This window comes from Stegostoma tigrinum, chromosome 12 (genome assembly GCF_030684315.1).
Source record: "Stegostoma tigrinum isolate sSteTig4 chromosome 12, sSteTig4.hap1, whole genome shotgun sequence".
Classification (NCBI taxonomy): domain Eukaryota; kingdom Metazoa; phylum Chordata; class Chondrichthyes; order Orectolobiformes; family Stegostomatidae; genus Stegostoma; species Stegostoma tigrinum.
The window spans coordinates 9979075-9995348 of NC_081365.1; the positions used below are offsets into that span (position 1 = coordinate 9979075).

Genomic DNA, 16274 nt, shown 5'->3' on the forward strand with positions numbered 1-16274 from the left:
ACTGAGCTAACTTGGCTAACTGAGCTAACTGACTGGCTCAAGGGCACTATGCTTGCCGAGAAATCTTCAACGTACACAGCTTGTGCAAAAGAAAGGAAATTCTTGTGGTGCGTTTTTAATGCACTCATTAAAGAAACAAAAGGGCCTACCACCAAAACAGAGCAGCCCAAAGCACATTACAGCCAAAATTGGACTTCCTCAGGTGCATGCAACTTTATAGTACTGGAAAAACTGCAGCCACTTCATGCATAAGAACTTCTCACACACAGTAATATGACAACAATCACATATGTGTTTCCAGTGATGCCAATTGGGGGATAAATACTTGTACAGAACATGAGATAACAACCTACCCAAAATATAATAACACGGGATCATTTATTGCCGCTGTTGCTGTTTAATTTGGAGAGGGGGAATACCTTGACGTCAGTATTTGTCCTCAGAACCTTGCCTTGGTAAAGTTCTTTGAGTTACAACATTACTTAATGCCTGTTTAATAAGGAGCAACACACAGTAATTCTCCACAAAACTAAGGAAGGGAACGTTGAGTGGGATGAAGGAACTGCCTATGGAAGAGGCAATGTAAGTTGGGCCAATACTTTAGAGTAACAAGAGACAATCCTGTTGCGACATATAAAACACCAAAGCTGCTCAGCAGGGCAGATGCTAAAAGATTGTTTCCACTGCTCTGGGAAATAAGACACAGTGGACAGAGCCTCGGGTTGTGGGGCTAATCATTTAGCACTGACATGAGGAGAAATTACTCCATGGTTGTGAATCTTGGAATTCCCTCTATCCCAGAGGGTTGTGGATACTCCATCATTAAATATATTAAAGGGCAGGATGGATAAATTTTAGCTTTTTGTGGGATTTGGGCAATGAACAGGAAAGTAGAGGTGGAACCCTGAATCTGCCATGATCATGTTGAGGAGCAGAATAAGCTCAATAGGCCATATGGTCTTCTTCACTTTTTTTCTTGTGTTCTTGTGATGTCAGAAGCAGACGGCCATCACTGGCTGTACAAATGGATATGTGACTCATGTCTTTACAGCTCCCTTTATTTATACAGAAATTTAATGGAGCCTGTTTGTTGTTAGGGTGGTTGAGATGCTTTAAATATTGACTGAAATTCTGGTTTGATCTGCATGGGATTAATCATTCTGTTCCAGACAATGTTGGGGATTATTTCCCCTGTTTTAGTCAGCTACTTCTTGAACAAGGGAAATCAGGTGAATAAGAGATAAAACTGGATTTAGTAAGGAGATTATTGAAACTGGTTAAAGAAAACAGGAGGGCTGCCCACCTGTAGTTGGTCAGCACAGGAAGATTTGCCAGTGCAAATGAAAGTCCCTGTTTTAGCGATTCTCCAGTTAATGGTTTTGATTCTCAAAGACTAAGCCCAATCATGCCAAACCTGTTCCATCTATGCCCTTAGCATCTGGAAAAGATTACCCTGTGAAATCCTACAAGTGAAAACTAGTCTGCATTCCTCTGCGGTATAATGTTCTACTACCTTGACGCTTTAGCAATTATTAGTTGCTCAGCTTTTCATCTCTCCAGCTTTTTCAGGGTCTAACCAGGAGAGATTTGAGTTTATTTCCAGTGTCTGCACTGAATCATCTGGTGCGCAATTGCGCAGAGTGACTTTGTTGTTTTTGTAATCTTGTAAACATGCGCTGTTAGCATCACCATGTAATAGAAACCCTGTCTTACATGGGCTGAGACTAGTCTTATTGTCGCCACATATCCTTAAATAGGTCTGGTAGGAGTAGTCTCTTGTCAAAGTATTTCAGTCAGGAACAAACATGCTATGAAATTTCTACACTATTAAATTTGACTGGGGAGTTAATCTGGAACCACTGAAGCCTAATAAATACCACAGTAAAAATACTCACAAACTCACAGCCTGCAGATTAAAAATTCAAGCATCAAACAAAACACTTATGTACAGGTCCTTTGTGGACCTTTCAGTGCAATGCTGAAGGAGTGCTGCACTGCCAGAGATGCCGCCTTTCAAACCTGACGTCAAACTAAGGTCCCTGCTGTGCTCTCTGGTGAATTTTAAAGACACTGTCGCCACTATTCAAGGTCCATGGAATACTCGCCTGATGAGCTCATCATTATTACGTGGCTGCTCATGGGGAGTTTGTTGTGTACAAGAACAGACATATCAATTCCAACATTATAACATGGGCACACTCTGGAAGTACTTTATTGGCATCAAAGAGCTTTAAGAATTCTGAGGTTGTGAAGTATACGAAACAAACGCGAATTTCTTTACTTGTCTACCTTTTGAATTAATAAAAGTAGAATCTAGCTGCCTGCTGCTTGTTTAAGGGATAAGCTTAGTAGTCATTTTGGGCAGAAGTCCCAAACAGGCAGACCACTTGCTTCTCCATTGATGGTAGTTGAAGAATAAGTATTCCATCTGCCATCATACTGTGGGCTTAGACGACACAATAGTAAGGCAGCATGGTGGCTCAGTGGTTAGCACTGCTGCCTCACAGTGTCAGGGACCTGGGTTCAATTTTGCCCTAATCAACCAATATCTTACTAAATGGTGAACCAGGAGCAAGTAGCTGAGTGGTCTACTTCTCTTATCTTGTGTGCCCAGAACCTACATGTCTGCTGAAACAAAGAAACATTGCTTCGCAATGCTGAGCATTAGGAAACAGTACAGGTGTTCAGAATCGGCACCAAATATATGTAAAAAAAAATAGGTGGTCTTGTGCATTGGCACTAGTATTGATACAAAGAGTTTTCAGCAATTGTTTGTGAAATGCAGGCTCTTTCTCAAAAGTCTTCCACAGAGCGGCAATCACAACAGAATTTCTGCTCTACTCCCCCTTTCTCATGCTGCTCCTGACTTCCTGTGGATTTCTGACAGGCTTTACCAATACCAAGCTCATTCAGTAATATGGAATGTACCTTCAATCCACATGGTGAGTCATAGTCATAGAGTTCACAGCATAGAAACGGACCCTTCGGTCCAACTTGTCCATATTGACCAGATATCATAAACTGATCTCACCCCATTTGCCAGCATTTGCCCCATATCCCTCTCAATCCTTCTTATGCATGCACCCATCTGAATTCCTTTTAACTGATGTTATTGTACCAGCCTCCACCACTTCTTACAGCAGCTCATTCCTGTGTGTGAAAATATTCTCCCTTAGTTCCCTTTTAAATCTTTCCCTTTTCACTTTAAACCTATGCCCTCCAGTTTTGGAGTTCCCTACTCTGGGAAAAAAAATCCTTGGCCATTCACCCTATCCACGCCCTTTATGATTTAATAATCTTCTATCAGGTCACCCCATCCCAATCGTCTGATATTGCAGGGAAAGTAACCTCAGCCTTATCCAGCCCCTCTCTATGTTTCTCTCGGGGGACTGAACCCTACTTTAATGGGTGCTCATTCAGTCAGTAGCTAAGACTGGGAAGGCATGAAAGACCAGAACTGGAAAGGATTGGTGCGGCAGAAATTTGAGGGGCTGGAGGAGATCACAGAAACTGGAAGGAATAACAGGCTGAGGAGTTGGAAACGGGGAGGACAATCTTAATTGAGGCTTTGATGTGATACAGAGAACAAAGCAAGTTATCTTTCTACAATAGCAAAATGCAAAAGACACATTATCTCGGCAACATCACTAAATTGCATCTTATTGAAAATTCAGCAAGCTGGTTGACTCATCTGTGCATGTTTCATTCACAACTGAACAGTGTTCAAAACCCAGGAGCATGAAGCACGTGCGCAGAACAATCCAGCAATCTTACCATTCACAATAACAGCGATGTCTCGAAAATCAACTTCTCCCCGGGCCTCCACTCTCCCCTCGCACCGGTAAGTGCCTTCATTCTTCTTGCTAATGCGATGGATCTTCAAGCTGTTGTTATCGATCATGCTAAACTTGTCTGGGAAGAGAAGTGTGAAATGACAAATCACGAAATGTTTGAGGCACGTGTTTGGGACTTTATGGGAGAAGGTTTGACAATTTTTCCAAAAATCCTTAAAAAGGAGAGAAAATGTTGCATTTACATAGCCCCTTTCATGGTCTCAGCATGTTCCAAAGCGCTTTTCAGTTAGTGAAATATGATTGAAGTGTGGTTCCCATTGTAACATAGGAAACAGCACCAAATTTGGACACAGCAAGCTCCCACAAACAGCAAATCATCTGTATCATTGACATTGATTGATGAATAAACTTTGTCCCTCCTACCTTGCATCATTTGCCCTCCCCTCCTTCAACTGTGCCATAGTTTCTTCTCAAAGCTGCAGTTTAAATTCTCAAGTGAAAGACAACACTGCCAACAGTGCAGCTCTCCCTCTGTAGGGTCAGCCTCAATGTCAGTGCTCCAGTCTCTGACAACAAACTCGATCTCACAGCTTCATAGAGAAGATAGTCCTATTGATTAAGCTACAGACAATGCTTGAGCTAGATAAATCCAGCTACTAGACTAAGCTCCATCCAAATGTTAAACTAAAGAATTGCCAGTAATCAACAACAAATTAGATTTACTTTCATCCAGTGAGCTGCCCCCGTAAAGCCTCATCAAATTAGTAACAAGCAAAGGAAGGAGTCATAGTGATAGAGGCCAATGACTTAATAAAAGAAATAGTCTTTTTTTAAGGTATATCTTACAGAAAATGATATAACTTCTCAAGTTTAGGAACTATGTGAAGGCATGGCCTATCAATGGTGGAGGACACAGGTACACTCACTGTGAGAGTCGGGTGGATCGGTGTGAAGTACACTGTTACACAGTTGGGGGTGGGAGGGAGTTGCACAAAAGGAATGATATGAAGGAACATTCTCTTGCTTAGCATTCTGCAAGCGTTGCAGAGCTGAAGACAGGAAGGGCTGAGGCACTGGGGGAATTTTAAAAAGAAAGTGAGCATTTTAAACTTTAATTTTAAAGTGTTTGTTTACTTGGAGAGCAAGCATAAGTCACTACTTGAAAATCTTTGAGTAAGCCATAACTAAGTACAGCCCATGTCCAAGTGTCTCGGATAAAATTCCACATCAAAGGAAATTAGTTGAGTGCATAAAAAATAGGAGCAAATTGAGGCCATTCTGCTCATTGAGCCCTTAGACAGACAAGAAGACAGCAGCTCATCACTGAGTGCTTTGGCACAGAGTGTGATATTGGGAATTTGGCGAGTGAGGGAACTTTAAGAGTTAATCTCTCCCTTAAATATGAACTTGATGTCCTATAGATTTTCATGAATTAAAGACTTGTTTGCTTTTAACATTTGCTGTTAAAGTTAGGTTTCTTTGAACTTTAGTTGAGGGTAAACAAGCTCTCTGCTGGAGAGGCAGCCACAATTAATTAATTAAGTTTTTAGTTTGAACTGGTTTTCTTGAGACAGCAGCCCTCACTCATTACTGTAGAATTTCATAGATTTATGCAGGTTGTCTTACTAAGCGTGTGAAGTGTTCAAACACGAAGAGAGCAACTTAAGTGAGTGTAGCAGAGTGTAGCACCTACTGTGAGCTGGAGAGGTATCTGTACTGTGAAGCAAAGGATCCAGCTGTAGTGGTCCACATTGATACCACCAACAAAAATAGAACAAGGAAAGAGTTTGTACTAATGCGTTATAAATATCTAGAGTTTGGGAGCTCTGATGAAGACTCATTTAGCTTCGAAATGTTAGCTTGCTTTCGCTCTTCAGATGCTGCCTGACATGTTGTGATTTCCAGCAAATTTTATTTACAGGACAGATTCCAGCATCCACACTATTTTGCTCCTCTAGACTTGGGAACATGGTTAAATCATGTGGTATTCTGAACATGGGCATAAATGGAATGGGCCATGAGTTGCAGTCAGGGACCAACAGCCGGATGTGAGAGCCGAAGCTTAGAACCATTAAGTAGGTGAGTTTATAGGTGAGCAGTTGATGAGATTTGAGTTTATTGTCTCTATTTAAGGATGTATAGTTTCAACTAGAGCAGTGTGGGTTGGTATAGTATTGCACTACATTGACAGATTAGCTAGTTAAACCAACTGATGAGATAACAAAAAGTTATTGAGGTTTATTTCCAAATTTTTCAAAATTAAAGGCAATGAGGATGGCCATACAGGTTCAAGGTGCAGTTTGTGTGAGCTGCTAAATGACAATGCAATCCATAGCAACATTCCTTGCAGTCAGTATCCGCAGCTTGATAAATGTTGGCTTAGGGATGATAAGCTAAATGTTGGGATACAGACGCGATGAGGCATCGTGGAGTGAGAAAATCACTTGGAGTATTTGCTTCAGAGTGCAGTCACGAGAGTTTGGCTAAGGCTGTTTGATTTTCATCATTCGTTAGGGACAGGAGGGTGTGACTGCAAGTTTGGTGTGTAAAGAAGGTCAGGAAGCTGGAGGTAGAGGAAAGTCAGTCCTTTCCATTGTCCAACAGATTTGAGATTCCTGTGGATTGTATGGATGAGAGTGAGGGCTGTGGAGTGGAGGAATAAACTGACTATGTTATTGTGATAATGAAGCAAATCACAAAAGGAAGTAAATAACAATGCAGTAATTTAACTAATTCAGTTGGGGCACAGTCAATGTTCTCTGTAGCCAAGAGTCTGATACTAGAATGCTGTGCTACCTTCCCGATGGAATAATTCCGGATATCTACTTTGGGCTGGAGAGGGAGTGACCTGTAATGGGAGTTGAACTTTTACTGGTCGCGATGGCTGCCAAAAGCAGAGATAGAATGAGGAAAGAGGTTTTAGTAATGCATTATAAACATATAAAGTTTAAGTTAGCAAGCAGAATCCCACAGGCAAATTATTACTTGAATGGCAAGCCAACTAACATAGGATTAAGAAGATTAGAAGGTGAATGTGTGGCTGAAAGGCCAAAATGGGAGAAATGAGAACAAAAACAGAATTTGAGCTCGAAAAGTCCAGCAGGATTTGGTAGCATCTGTGAAGAACCTGTTAGAGTTAACGTTTCGGGTCCGTGACCCTTCCTCCGAACAAAACTCGAAGTGTTAACTCTGAGCTGGATGAAGCTGGTGATGATGAGGTTGGTGGGGTGGTGTGTGAGAACGAGGGGGATCCTCTTTGGGCGGTTGTGGCGGGGGCGGGGTGTGAGGGATGTGTTGCGGGAAATGCGGTAGACGCGGTCAAGGGCGTTCTCGACCACTGTGGGGGGAAAGTTGCGGTCCTTGAAGAACTTGGACATCTGGGATATGCGGGAGTGGAATGCCTCATTGTGGGAGCAGATGCGGCGGAGGCGGAGGAATTGGGAATAGGGGATGGAATTTTTGCAGGAGGGTGGGTGGGAGGAGGTGTATTCTAGGTAGCTGTGGGAGTCAGTGGGCTTGAAATGGACATCAGTTACAAGCTGGTTGCCTGAGATGGAGACTGAGAGGTCCAGGAAGGTGAGGGATGTGCTGGAGATGGCCCAGGTGAACTGAAGGTTGGGGTGGAAGGTGTTGGTGAAGTGGATGAACTGTTCGAGCTCCTCTGGGGAGCAAGAGGCGGCGCCAATACAGTCATCAATGTACCGGAGGAAGAGGTGGGGTTTGGGGCCTGTGTAGGTGCGGAAGAGGGACTGTTCCACGTAACCTACAAAGAGGCAGGCATAGCTGGGGCCCATGCGGGTGCCCATGGCCACCCCCTTTGTCTGCAGGAAGTGGGAAGAATTGAAACAGCCGCATTATCCTCCGACACTTCCGCCATCTACAATCCGACCCCACCACCCAAGACATTTTTCCATCCCCACCCTTGTCTGCTTTCCGGAGAGAACACTCTCTCCGTCACTCCCTTGTTCGCTCCACACTGCCCTCCAACCCCACCACACCCGGCACCTTCCCCTGCAACCGCAGGAAATGCTACACTTGCCCCCACGCCTCCTCCCTCACCCCTATCCCAGGCCCCAAGAACACTTTCCATATTAAGCAGAGGTTCACCTGCACATCTGCCAATGTGGTATACTGCATCCACTGTACCCGGTGTGGCTTCCTCTACATTGGGGAAACCAAGCGGAGGCTTGGGGACCGCTTTGCAGAACACCTCCGCTCGGTTCGCAATAAACAACTGCACCTCCCAGTCGCAAACCATTTCAACTCCCCCACCCATTCTTTAGATGACATGTCCATCGTGGGCCTCCTGCAGTGTCACAATGATGCCACCCGAAGTTGCAGGAGCAGCAACTCATATTCTGCTTGGGAACCCTGCAGCTCAATGGAATCAATGTGGACTTCACCAGCTTCAAAATCTCCCCTTCCCCACCGCATCCCAAAACCAGCCCAGTTCGTCCTCTCCCCCCACTGCACCACACAACCAGCCCAGCTCTTCACCTCCACCCACTGCATCCCAAAACCAGTCCAGCCTGTCTCTGCCTCCCTAACCTGTTCTTCCTCTCACACATCCCTTCCTCCCACCCCAAGCCGCACCTCCATTTCCTACCTACTAACCTCATCCCACCTCCTTGACCTGTCCGTCTTCACTGGACTGACCTATCCCCTCCCTACCTCTCCACCTATACTCTCCTCTCCACCTATCTTCTTTTCTCTCCATCTTTGGTCCGCCTCCCCCTCTCTCCCTATTTATTCCAGAACCCTTACCCCATCCCCCTCTCTGATGAAGGGTCTAGGCCCGAAACATCAGCTTTTGTGCTCCTGAGATGCTGCTTGGCCTGCTGTGTTCATCCATCTTCACACTTTATTATCTTGGTCTGTCCAGCATCTGCAGTTTCCATTATCACTGTTAACTCTGATATATTCTTCACAGATGCTGTCAGATATTGCTGACCTTTTATAGCAACTTCTACTTTTTTTGTTCCTCATTTACAGCATTGACAGTTCTTTTGTTTTTTTTGTGGGAGAAATGGGTTTTGATTCATGAAAAAACAAGGGCCAGGCTTCATTGGCAATATATTTCACTGAGAAATAGAACTAGAGTGCTAGAGAGGGCTTTGAAGTAAATAATGAGAGGTAGTCATCATCGGAGAGGAGATTTGGTAAACCAAAGAGGAACAATGGGGTCATGGAGCATTGTAGTAATTTGGATGATGATGACTGGACTATAGCAAGAGCGGACAGAATGCACAAACTGAAGGGCGCACCATCAGAAGGCCATTGTTGCAAAAATAACAAACAGAAACAGTTAAGGAACCTATGTCTGAATGTGTGCATTCATCAGAAGAAGAATAAACTGTTAATACAGACAGAAATAAAAATGTATGACTTGATAACCATTGCAAGTTTATGGTTACATGATTACAAAAGCTGGGCCGTAAATATTGAAGAGTATTTTGAAAGATGAGAAACTTGAAAAAGGTCAGCGGGGGGTGCGGGTGGTGGGTAGCTGTATCAATCAAGGATGTGATCAGTAGAGTATTAGAAGATGACCGAGGATATCAAAGCAGAAAATTCAGAAAATATCTCAGAGATCCTTGAAAATTAAGGGCAAAAGGAAGGGAGGAAAATAAAACAATTACCATCATCAAGGAAAAGATGTTGAGATAACAGTTACATGTTAAGACTGATGAATCCTCAGAACTGGCTAGCTTGCATCCAAAGGCATTAAAAGGAGTATCCACAGAGCTAGTTGATATTTTGGTCGGAATCTTTCAAAATTCCTTAGATTCTGAAACACATATTGAATCAGAAAATACTAAACGTGCACAGTTTTATTCAAAGAAAAAGAAGGCAAGCAGCTAATTATGGATAACCCAGACTAACATCTGTCCTAGGGGAATGCAAGAATTCCTTAATAGAGGTTATAGCAGGATACTTGTAAAATTATAATGTGGTCAGGCAGAGTCCACATAGGTTTGTGAAAGTGAAATCATATTTAACTCATTTAACTTAGTAGAGTGTTTTTTCCCCTCAGGAAGTAACAAGCAAAATAGATAAAGGGGAGCCTATAAATGTGGTGCACTCGGTTTTGCAAAAGGCAGTTGACAAGGTGCGACGTCGAACGTTACAGGAAAAGTGTGCAAGGTGTCCATAGTATATAAAGGCTACTTGTGTATATAAAGGATTGATGAATTAAAATCAATGTCCAGAGGTATAATTCTCACTTTGGGTAAATGTTGACAGTGCAAGAGGTCCCATGTTCAAAACCCAGATGCGCCTTTGACATGGGGCAGCATGGGGCCTCAATGGTTAGCATTACTGCCTCATAGCACCTGGGACATGGCTTTGCTTCAAGCCTTGGGTGCCTCTCTGTGTGGGGTTTGTACATTTACCCTGTGTTTTCATGGATTTCCTCTGGGTGCTCCAGTTTCCTCCCACAGTCCAAAGATGTGCAGGTTAGGTGGATTGGCCATGCTGTATTGCTCATAGTGTCTAGGGATATGACGGCTATGTGAGTTAGCAATGGAAAATGCAGGGTTACAGGGAGAGGTTGGGGGTGGGGGGCGAGCCTGCTCATTGGAGGGGTGATGAAGGCTCAATGGGCCGAATGGTCTGGTTCCACGTTGTTGGGTTTCTAATGATTCTATTTTTCTAAATGGTGATGGAATAGGAACAAAAGGCTCTTTTTCAAGTTGCTACAATGTACATAATGCAATACCACCGGAATCAGTAGTGGGTCCTCAATCATTTACAATATATATCAAAGACATGGTTGAAGACACTAAATATTTGGCAGCTCTAGCTGTTAGCACGATAGATAACAAAATAAAGTTGTTTAATGGTGGAGAGTTGCTGCACCGTCTTACTGGAGAGAGACTACAGAACTCAGTGGTACTGAAGGATCCAGGAGGCCTGATATGTGAATCACTAGAAGTCCAGAACATAGGAAAGATAGTGATGAGGAAAGCAATGAAATATTGGTGACTGTTACAAGAGGAATGATCTATAAGACTAGGGCTATTTTATTCTATCTGTACAGGCCTTGATGAGATGACATCTGGAGTACTGTATTCAGTTTTACTCTTCTAATTTAAAGAAATATCGAATTATGTTAAAAGCAGCCCAGAGAAGGCTCAGAGATAATGGGAACTGCAGATGCTAGAGAATCCGAGATAACAAAGTGTGGAGCTGGATGAACACAGCAGGCCAAGCAGCATCTTAGCAGTACAAAAGCTGATGTTTCAGCCTTTGTGTTCATCCAGCTCCACACTTTGTTATCAGAGAAGGCTCTCGTGATTTTCTGAGACTGGGAGATTTGAGATTTTCGGGAGTGGAATGCCTCATCCTGGGGGCAGATGTGGCAGAGGAGACGGAATTGTGATTAGGGGATGGAATTTTTGCAGGAAGTTGGGTGGGAGGAAGTGTGTTCTAGGTAGTTGTAGGAGTTGGTGGGCTTGAAATAGATATAGGTTTCTAGGTGGTTGCCAGAGATGGAAACAGAGAGGTCCAGGAAGGAGAGAGAGGTATCAGAGATGGTCCAGGTGAAATTAAGGTTCGGGTGGAGGTTGTTGGTGAAGTGGATTAACTGTTTGAGCTTCTTGTGGGAGCACAAGGTGGCGCCGATACAGTTATCAATGTAATGGAGGAAGAGGTGGGGCTTAGGGCCAGTGTAGGTGCGGAAGTGGGGTTGTTCCACGTAACCTACAAAGAGGCAGGCATAGCTTGGGCCCATGTGGGTACCCATGGTCACCCCCTTTGTCTGTCGGAAGTGGGAGGAATTGAAAAAGAAGTTGTTAAGGATGAGGGCAAGTTCAGCTGAGCAGATGAGGGTTTCAGTGGAGTGTGACTGGTCGGGCCTGCGGGACAGGAAGAAGCAGAGAGCCTTTAGGCCATCTGCATGGGGAATGCAGATGTATAGGGACTGGACATCCATGGTTAGTATGAGGTGCTAGGGACCAGGGAATTGGAAGTTTTGGAGAAAGTGGAGAGCGTGAACGCAGGTGGGAAATTCCTGGACCATGGGGAAGAAGGTGGAGTTGAGATAGGTGTAAATAAGATCAGTGGGGTAGGAGCAAGTGGAAACAATGGGTCAACCAGGACAGTCAGGTTTATGGATTTTGCAAAGGAGATAGAAGCGGGCGATGCAGGATTGGGAACAATGAGGTTGGAGGCTGTGGGTGGGAGGTCACTTGTGATGATGAGGTTGTGGATGGTTTGGGAGATGATGGTTTCATGCTCGGGGGTGGGTCATGATCCAGGGACGGTAGGAGGGCATGTTGGAGAGTTGGCGTTTAGCCTCAGCCATCTAAAGATCAGTGCGCCATACTACAACTGCACCTCCCTTGTCCGTGGGTTTTATGGTGAGGTTGGGGTTGGAGTGGAGGGAGCGGAGGGCTGCACACTCTGTGGGAGAGAGGTTGGAGTGGGTGAGGGGGTGGAGAGATTAAGGTGATTGATGTCTCGATGTCAGTTGGAGATGAATAGGTCGTGGGAGGTTAGGAGGCCTTGGGGTCAATTGTGGAACCTGGATCATTGAATTTATTCACTACAGAAAGATCTATTGATCTAAAAGGCTGATAGGAGCTATGGGGAGCAGACAGAAAAGTAAATGAGTCCACAACCAGATCAGATATGACTTTATTGAATTGTAGGGCAGGCTTGGTCGACCAAATGGCTGTAAGTTGCTTTTATGTTCTAATAAAACTATTTGACTATTTCATACTCTGCCTAATCTTTCACATCAAAGTTACCTTCCTGCTTGATGAGCCATCCTTTAAATCCCTTAAAAGTTGAAAAATCTATTGATCTCAGCTTGGAACACACTCAAAGCCTGAGCATCCACTGACCTCTGAGTTTAATATTGCTCTGAGTGAAGGGTGAATTTCTATTCACCTCAGTCTGAAATGACAGTTCCCTTATCTTTATTTTGGAACTGCGGTTATCTGTTTCTCCCCAAGAATAACAAACTTATCAGCACATATACTGTCAAACATGCAAAATTTTGATGGGACTGGACAGGCTAGAAGTAGGCAGAATGTTCCCAATATTAGGGAAGTCCAGAAATAAGGGATAAGCCATTCAAAACTGAGATGAAGAAGAATTTCTTCACACAGAGAGTTGTGAACCTGTTTAGTTCTCAAGCACAGAAAACTGTTGGGGTCAGTTTGTTAGATATTTTCAAGAGGCAGCTAGACATGGCCCTTGCAGCTAAAGGGATCAAGGGATATGGACCAAAAGTGGGTGTCGGATACTGAAATTGCATGATCAGCCATGACCATAATGAATGGTGGTGTAGGCTGTAAGAGTGAGTTGGCCTACTCATGTATTTATTTTTTATGTTTCTATGTAAATCCCCTTGGCATGTTCTATTCTGCAAGAAACTATGGGTCCATTCTACTCCTAATCCTGGATTTTCCAAATGACCAGAGAGTCATTATTCCAGTGCAGATGGAAGTTGTGCATAGGGATCCTGCAGAATCCTCATCACAGCTTACTCCAAAGGAATTGTAGATTCCGTGAGGAATTTTATAAATGACTTGGATGAAGAAGTGGAAGGATGTGTTCGTAAATTTGCGGATGACACGAAGGTTGGTGGAGCTGTGGATAGTGTAGAGAGCTGTTGTAGTTTGCAATGGGATATTGACTGGATACAGAGTTGGGCAAAGAAGTGGCAGATGGAATTCAACCCAGAAAAGTATGAAGTGATTCATTTTGGAAGGTCGAATCTGAATGCAGAATACTAGGTTAATGGCAGGATTCTTGGCAATATGGAGGAACGGAGGGATCTTGGGGTCCACGTTCACAGATCCCTCAAAGTTGCCCCCTAGTTGATAGGGTTGTCGAGAAACTGTATAGTGTGCTGGCTTTCATTGGCAGGGAAATTGAGTTTAAGAGTCGCATGGTTATACTCCAGCTCAGTAAAACTCTGGTTAAACCACACTTGGAATATTATGTTCAGTTCTGGCCATCCCATTGTAGGAAAGATGTGGAAGCTTTAGAGAGGGTATAGAGGAGATTTACCAGGATGCTGCCTGGACTGGAGGGCAGGTCTTATGAGGAAAGGTTGAAGGAACTTGGGCTTTTCTCTTTGGAGAGAAGAGGGATGAGAGGTGACTTGACAGAGGTGTATAAGATGATGAAAGGCATAGATAAAGTGGACAGTCAGAGACCTTTTCCGTGGGTGGAAATGACTATCGTGTGGGGGCATAATTTTAAAGTGATTGGAGAGAGGTATAGGGGAGATATCAGGGGTTGGTTATTGACAGAATGAGTGGTGAACATGTGGAATGCGCTGCCGGCAGTGGTAGTGGAGTTAGATACATTAGAGACATTTAAGTGACTCTTGGATAGGCACATGGAGGATAGTATAATGTAGGGTATGCAGGGTAGATTGATCTTAGTAGGATAATAGGTTGGAACAACATCATGGACCAAAGGGTCTGTACTGTGCTGTACTGTTCTTTGTTCTATGATTTGCTGCTAAAATCCAATCCAAAACCATTTAAATCAGAGAATGCAGAGGGACCTAATAAAGTTAAATAAATAATTCCTCAGGAAAAGTTACACGATTAAAAACATTGTCTAATTCCTGTGTCACTATTTAACCAATTCCACACTCATCTCATACATAACTAATTACAAGTCTCTCAGATCTGTTATAGATCCCAGATCCTGATCTGATATATCCCCTAGACCAAATAGCCCCAACCCACACCAGACTTGATCATAGCCTTCCCCTGCTACGGCTCCACTTTCCCCGACCCACACATCGGACTCACTCATATCTCCCTCTATTAGTCCCATCCCCACCACAGCTGCGTCTTTTCTATCATCCCTGACCCAACCTGCTGGCCTTTTATGGAAGACCATTCCTCTCTCTCCCATTCCAGACACCATCTGATTCTTCTGCTATCCCCCTACCGAAATGCTAGTCGGAAGCCAGCATCAGCCTCCTTGGCTCTAGATTGGATCTGCTTCCACCTTAAAACTTACCCTAACCTTCACCCACTTATGGTGTGAAATGCCTTGCATCATTTTGAGGGACCTGATCCACTTACCCCAACTCTGGACCTGTTGCACACCCAGTTCCCATGCTTCAGATCCATTTCCCCCTTCATCCCTCAGACCAGACAGCCTCTCACCGCACTCCAGACCCTCCACATCCAGGAAGATAAGCATGCATCCTTCACAGTCCCCCATTGGACCTGATATATCCCACCCACCCTGACCAACTGACACACTTATTTATTTGGCATTGTTGCCAATCCTGCATGCTCCCCAGCTGGCATTCAACTCACTAGCTGAGCACTGTTACCTGGCACTCTGTCTCTTGGCACCCTAGCCACCTGACACGTTTCCCTTATTCACTTGGTGCTCTATCCATTTGCATCCCATTGCCTGGCAACCTAATTTCACACTCAGCTGATGTATTTGCAGTTCGACAGCAGCTTTTTTAAGTTGCATGCTTGGGATCCGCGACAAGGTCAGAAATCTCACGATAAGTTTATTTGAAAACACAAGCTTCTGGGAGCTTATTCCTTGATTTCTGACCTTGTCCACCCAATTAGCAACACTGGCACCTCCACATCATGTGATTTTGGACCTTTTTCTTTCACTGTGCATACGGCAGCTGCCTCCCATGAGAAAGGGGCATGGTTTGCCTTCTCCCAACAGCTCTGCCCCACAATAAAACTGACAGAATGGAATTATTTCTCCGCAATTCTGAAGGAGCCTTGGTCAGAATCAGAAATGCAGAACTTCCTCCTTGTGCAAAAACCCCAAGTGATGGAGAGACAATTACCCTGAGATTACCATTCCTTGGAAAATCAGGCCTAACGTCATTTTCATAGCAACACCTCAGCTCCAGGGTCAATTTAGTTAAACTTCATCATCCTTCACTGAGGCAACTTCCTAAAGTGCAGAGTCTGAAATTATATATCGTTGTTATTTCAGGTAGTTTTTTTAATCTAAATGGATTGCAACAAGATCTCTTTCCTCTTTAACTCCAATACCCTTGCAATGAAGGTGAACATATCATGTGCCTTCCTAATTAGTTGTTGTACCTCTGAGTTAATGTTCTATGTTTCTTGTCAGAGGCCATCGCAAACTTCCTGAATGCCAACACAAACCATTGCCCAGAAATTAAACTGGGCCAGCCATATAAATACTGTGGCCACAAGAGCAGGTCAGAAGCTTTGAATGCCACAGCGAGTAACTCAGCTCCTCCATCACCAGAACCTGTCCAATATCTACAAAGGACAAGTCTGGATCTGATGGAGTACAGTCCACTTGCCTGGATGATTCAAAAACTTGTTTGAACATAACGAATTAGAGTGGAAGTTGACCATTCGGCCCATTGAGCCAACTCAAATTATTCAATATAACCCAGGCTAATTTTGAGCATCCTGATTTTCTTGCCCACTCCCCACTAACTTTGACTTCTTGGAAAATGCAAAATCTACCCATTCCAACCTTAAAGAA

The 16274-nt window shown here is 43.9% G+C and overlaps 1 protein-coding gene across 4 annotated transcripts in view; it reads right to left on the reverse strand.

Annotated features, from left to right (window-relative positions):
• The window catches only part of LOC125457009 (neural cell adhesion molecule 2-like), a 1449549-nt gene that overhangs the window by 410845 nt on the left and 1022430 nt on the right, over positions 1-16274 (reverse strand). For 3 of the 4 annotated variants that reach the window (XM_048540683.2, XM_059650141.1, XM_048540684.2), the window contains one exon: positions 3775-3912. In XM_048540683.2, coding sequence (XP_048396640.2) covers positions 3775-3912 — 138 coding nt within the window. Of the gene's footprint in view, positions 1-3774; positions 3913-4640; positions 4727-16274 lie in introns of those variants that run through there. The other variant, XM_048540685.2, reaches the window with a different exon arrangement.